This window comes from Marmota marmota, unplaced genomic scaffold (assembly GCF_001458135.2).
Source record: "Marmota marmota marmota unplaced genomic scaffold, marMar, whole genome shotgun sequence".
NCBI classification, from domain to species: domain Eukaryota; kingdom Metazoa; phylum Chordata; class Mammalia; order Rodentia; family Sciuridae; genus Marmota; species Marmota marmota.
The window spans coordinates 78,785,039-78,791,038 of NW_026000026.1; the positions used below are offsets into that span (position 1 = coordinate 78,785,039).

General features: G+C 36.0%; 1 protein-coding gene across 8 annotated transcripts in view; it reads left to right on the top strand.

The window, feature by feature from the left end:
- The window catches only part of Spink5 (serine peptidase inhibitor Kazal type 5), a 175,680-nt gene that overhangs the window by 152,745 nt on the left and 16,935 nt on the right, over positions 1 to 6,000 (top strand). For all 8 annotated transcript variants that reach the window (XM_048811756.1, XM_048811753.1, XM_048811751.1 and 5 more), the window contains 3 exons: positions 3,453 to 3,525; positions 4,391 to 4,518; positions 4,677 to 4,755. In XM_048811756.1, coding sequence (XP_048667713.1) covers positions 3,453 to 3,525; positions 4,391 to 4,518; positions 4,677 to 4,755 — 280 coding nt within the window. The remainder of the gene's footprint in view (positions 1 to 3,452; positions 3,526 to 4,390; positions 4,519 to 4,676; positions 4,756 to 6,000) is intronic.

Sequence of the window (6,000 nt, forward strand, 5' to 3'; positions counted from 1 at the left end):
AAACCAAGAATCACATGATTATCTCAATAGATGCAGAAAAAGCATTTGACAATATACAGCAAAACTTTGTGTTCAAAACACTAGAAAAACTAGGGATAGTAGGAACATGATAAACATTGTAAAATCTATATATGCCAAATAAAGCCAGCATCATTCTAAATGGAGAAAAATTGAAAGCATTCTCTCTAAAAAATGGAACAAGACAAGGATGTCCTCTTTTATCACTTCTATTCAACACTGTCCTTGAAACTCTCCCCAGAGCAATTAGACAAAAGAAAGAAATTAAAAGGATACAAGCAGGTATAGAAGAACTCAAACTATCACTATTTGCTGATGACATGATTAAATACTGAGAAGATCCAAAAAAATTCCATGAGAAAACTTTTAGAAATAATAAATGAATTCAGCAATGTAACAGGACATAAAATCAACACCCATAAATCAAATACATTCCTATATATCAGTGATGAATCCACTGAAAGAGAAATTAGGAAAACACTTCATTCACATTAACCTCAAAAAAATAAATAAATAAAACTGGGAATCAATCTTACAAAGGAGGTGAAAGACTTCTACAATGAAAACTACAGAACATTCAAGAAAGAAATGGAAGAAAACTTCAGAAGATTGGAAGATCTCCCATGCTCTTGGATTGGCAGAATTAATATTGTCAAAATGGCCATAATACCAAAAGATTTAGTGCAATTCCTATTAAAATCCCAATGACATTCTTCACATAAATAGAAAAAGGAATTATGATATTTATTTGGAAAAATAAGAGACCCAGAATAGCTATAGCAATACATAGCAAGAAAAGTGAAACAGGAGACATCACAATCCCAGATCTTATACTATACTGCAGAGCTATAGTAACAAAGACAGCATGGAATTGGTACCAAAATAGACTTGTAGACCAATGGTACGGAATAGAGGATACAGAGACAAACCCACATATATATAGTTATCTTATACTAGAAACAGGTACTAAAAATATTCACTGGAGAAAAGATAATCTATTCAACAAATGGTTCTGGTAAAACTGAAATTCCATATGTAACAAAATGAAATTAAACTTCTATCTCTCACCATGCACAAAAATCAACTCAAAGTGGATCAAAGACTTAGGCACTAGAACAGAGACCCTGCACCTAATAGAAGAAAAAATAGGCCCAAATCTTTACCACATCAGCCTAAGGATCTGAATTCCTTACCCTAAAGCACAAGAAGTAAAATCAAGAATCGATAAATGGAATGGATTCAAATTAAAAAGCTTCTTCTCAGCAAAGGAAACAATGATGTGATGAGAGAGCCTACTGATTGAGAGAAAATCTTTACCACATGCACCTCTGATAAAGCATTAATCTCTAGGATATATAAAGAACTCAAAAAACTTAACACCAAAAAAACAAATAACCCAATCAATAAATGGGCTAAGAAACTGAACAGACACTTCACAATTGATCAACAAATATATGAAAAAGAGTTCAATATTTCTAGCAATTAGAGAAATGCAAATCAAACTACTCTAAGATTTCATCTCACTCCTGTCAAAAAGAATGGCAATCATCAAGAATACAGGCAACAATAAATGTTGGTGAGGATGTGGTGAAAAAGGTACACTCATAAATTGCTAGTGGGACTGCAAATTGGAGCAACCACTATGGAAAACAGTATGGAGATTCCTCAGAAAATTGGGAATGGAACCACCATTTGACCCAGCTATCCTACTCCTTGGTTTATACCAAAAGGACTTAAAATAATCATACTACAGTGACACAGCCACATCAATGTTTCTAGAAGCTCAATTCACAATAGCTAGACTATAGAACCAACAGAAGAGAAATACAACTGATAACAAATATATGAAAAAGTGTTCAACATCTCTAGCAATCAGAGAAATGCAAATCAAAACTACTCTAAGATTTCATCTCACTCAATAGATGAATGGATAAAGAAAATGTGGTATGTATACTCAATGGAATAGTAGTCAGCTTTAAAGAAGAGTAAAATTATGGAATTTACCAGTAAATGGTTGGAGTTGGAGAATATCATGCTAAGTGAAATACGCCAATCCCAGAAAACCAAAGCCAAAATATTTTCTCTTATATACAGATGCTAATTCACAATAAGGCAGGGGGCACTAGGGAAGAATAGCATTATCTTAGATTAGGTACAGAGAAGTGATGGGAGGGGAGGGGAGGAGACCTGAGGAAAGGGCTAACACCAATTTCACCTCTAAACCTTCTTGAGAGGGGATGTGGGGATAGTAAAGATAGTAGAATGAAACAGACATTATTACTGTGTGTACATAAGTGATTACATGACCAATATGATTCTGCAACATGTACACTCAGAAAAATGAGAAATTATATCCCATCTATGTATGGGATATATCAAAGTGCATAAATGCATTCTACTGTTATATATAACCGATTAAAACAAATAAAAAAATTTTGAAAAAGAAAACAAAATTTGAACAATCTCTCAGGTAATTCTTAATGCATGTAAAAGCTTATAGACCACTGGCATAAATCATTTGTGAGTGTTTTAGTCAACTATTTCACTGCTGTGACTGAAAGACTGACAAGAACAATTAGAGGAAGAAGAGGCTTTTGTGGGGGCTCAACAATAGAGGGCCAACTCCACTCCTTGGGGCTCAAAGTGAGGCTCAACATCAGGGCAGAACAGTGTGACTCAAAGAAGTAGCTTCAGACATGGCCACTGTGAAGCAGAGAGACTCCACTTACCAGATACAAAATATATACCCCAAAGACATGCCCCTGAGGACCCACCCCTCCAGCCATACCCTACCTGCCTTCAGTTACCACCCACTTAATCCCTATTGGAGGGTTAACTCACTGATTGGGTTAAGGCTTTTATAACCCAATCATTTCACCCCTAAGCCTTCTTGCATTGTCTCACACATGAGCATTTGGGGGACACCTCACATCTAACCCATAACAATGAGAAAGATAAGATATAAAACAGAATGTGATCCTCAGATGCTTTTCATATTACTCTTATTTCTATTTTGGATTCCACACTTTGAAAAATGATGATTTAATGGGTTGACTTCAAAGTTAAGGAAGTGGAATGGGGAGTTGATGCAGCAGTAGAAACCATTGCTTATACTGAAAGACCAAGGACCTGAGGAAAGGGCTAACACCAAGGAGTAATAGATTGAGTGTCAAGCTCTGTATTGTTCTGAGAATATGATCAACAGAATGAAATTTAAAGTAAGATAAATCTGGACACAAACATAGGAGACTGTGTAATTGGGAGTTGATGTACCTTGTGATGAAGGTCAACTGCTCTAAGGTCAGTAACTCAGTGGACTGTCCTCCTCTATGAGGGGCAGAGGGAGTTGCTCTAGAGGAGGTTCAGGCTATGTAAACCATCACCCCTGAGTACGTGCTGCTAAGGTGACACTTTTTGACACTTTTCTCTCTCAGGCAAAAAGAACTAGAGGAAAAAGAAAAGAATTCTGGCATCAGATCAAATGAGACTGGATCAGAGTCAGGAAAGGTGAGTCATTAACTAGGTTTTGACAGAACTGTCTTTCTGTAAGTCCTCATAGACATAGAAAGGGGTTGTGAATATGGTCAACCAACATCTTGTCCTTTGAAGGTCAGGAACCAATGTTAAAACAAGAATATTATTGGCAATTTGCAAATTTGGCAATTTAATGTCAAATGGGAACCTTCCAGTCTAATGATTTATTAATCATTACAATTAATAAATCATAGTTTATTCAATTGTCTCAGCAGCTTGTAAAACCTTTAAACTTTATTTTAGAGAAAATGAGTTTTAACAAGTATAGTTCTTTTTTAATTGCTATTATAACAAATCACTCTAAACAGTAGCATATAACAATACAACCTTATTATCTTAAATTTCTGGATTTTAGAAATTCTAAATGGTCTCACTGAAACCAGCACATCAGTAAAGTTTTGTTCCTTTGCGGAAACTCCAGAGAAAGTTCTGATTCTTTGCCTTCTTTAACTTTTGGAGGCAACCTGCTTGTCTTCAAAGCGAGCCAGGGCCTGTCAAGTCTCTATTATGCTCTATCATTGTGACCCTGACTTTCTTGCTTCCCTCTTTCATGGATAAGAACCTTTGTATTTACATTTGATCCAGTCTGATAACCTCCCCATTTCAAACATAAATGCCAGATCTAATTCTATATTCAATACAACCCCCCGCCCTTGACATGTAAAGCAGCATTTTTGCAGGTTCCAGAAATTGGGACACAGACATTTTTATGAGCCATAATTGTATCAAGCAAAGCAAGATTAACTGGCTGCCTTGCTCTTGGATGCAATCTGATTGTCAAATCCAGTCAATACTATGTGAAAACAGCACTTCTGACATAATGTTTCCTTCCTTTCAGGATGTATGTGATGAGTTTAGAAGCCAACTAAAAAATGGACAACTCATCTGCACTCGAGAGAGCGACCCCGTCCGGGGTCCTGATGGCAAGACACATGGCAATAAATGTGCCATGTGTAAGGAGAGGCTGTGAGTACCTACCAAAAAAAGGGGTCTTGTCTGCAAGTCAGGAAAGTGCAATTTCTCAACAATGTGAGAAAGGAGAAATTGTTTTAGAAGCAGATCTTGTCATTGATGAGGGGTTTATTCACTTTGGTTGAAATGTTTCTTTTCCTCCTTTCCTTCAGGGAAAAGGAAGCAGCTGAGAAAAAAAAGAAAGAAGATGAAGAAAAGAAAAATACAGGGGAAAAGAACAACAACAAGGAGGTGATGCATGCTCGACACACTAATGCCTACACTAGGTTGCTTTGCTGTTCATGAATTCATCTGAAGAGTGTTTGTGGAGGGCAGAATTTCCCCGTCATTCCAGTTAGCGTGAAAGACGAGGCTCCTTCTTACAAAGAAACAGCCTGCTCTCCAGAGCCCCAGGATCAGCTCTGATGCACACATTTGTAGGGCAAGTGACAGTTCTCAAATTATTGTGATCATACATTCAGGGAATTTCACTTCTAAAGTTTTAAAACAAACAAATAAACAGGTACCAAAAATTACAAATAAGAAAGCAAGTATCAAAATTAGAGTTCGAGAAGATAAATTCTTTAGCTGGCATTTCAGTGCCACCTAGAGTTGATTTTGGCTTTATAAATAGTGTTCACCCTATAGAACATTACATAGGGTCATCCTTCTAATCTGTCCAGAGATTCCAAATAGAAAAACAAAATAGTAAAATTTTCCTAAGCAGGTTTTCCAAGTAGTGAGGCAACTTTTCATCAGTTCACTGTACTGGACTAAACAAAATGAAACATTAATAGTAATCATAATTACTCTAAAATATTTGGGCAATATCTATTGTGCATTTTAGTGATGAAAGGCTTTGAGAATACAATTTATTATACAATTTCAGATGATCTGAACTGGATTTCATGTAAAATTTTGGTCAATTTTCATGTTTGTAATATTTTAGAAATTTCACACCAAAAAATAACTGTGTGTGTGTGTGTTTGTATTTAAAATATTGAGATTTCATGTATGTGTCAAAAGGCAACTCTGGTTCATCTGTAAGTAAAAATTACCCTATTTAGAAATCCCTAATATGTATGATGTAGGTTGTTTAAATTTTACAACTGAGAAAAATTCAAGAGACAGTGACTACACATAAATATTAAACAGAAGGGACTAAACCCTTAAAGCAAGAGTTGCACTACAGGCAGATGGGTACTAAGATGAATGTTTGTGGTACTCTGGGTACCTAGAAAAGAATATGATTCTAGTTACTTCTAAAAATGATGGTTGTGAGACATTTAATATATTTATCAGGTATTCAATTTCAAATTCCAGAGATCTTTCCTGCCCCTTCCTTCCTTCCTTCCTTCCTTCCTCCCTCCCCCTCCCCCTCCCCTTCTTCTTCTTCTTCTTCTTCTTTTTCTTCTTCTTCTTCTTCTTCTTCTTCTTCTTCTTCTTCTTCTTCTTCTTCTTCTTCTTCTTCTTCTTCTTCTTCTTCTTCTTCTTCTT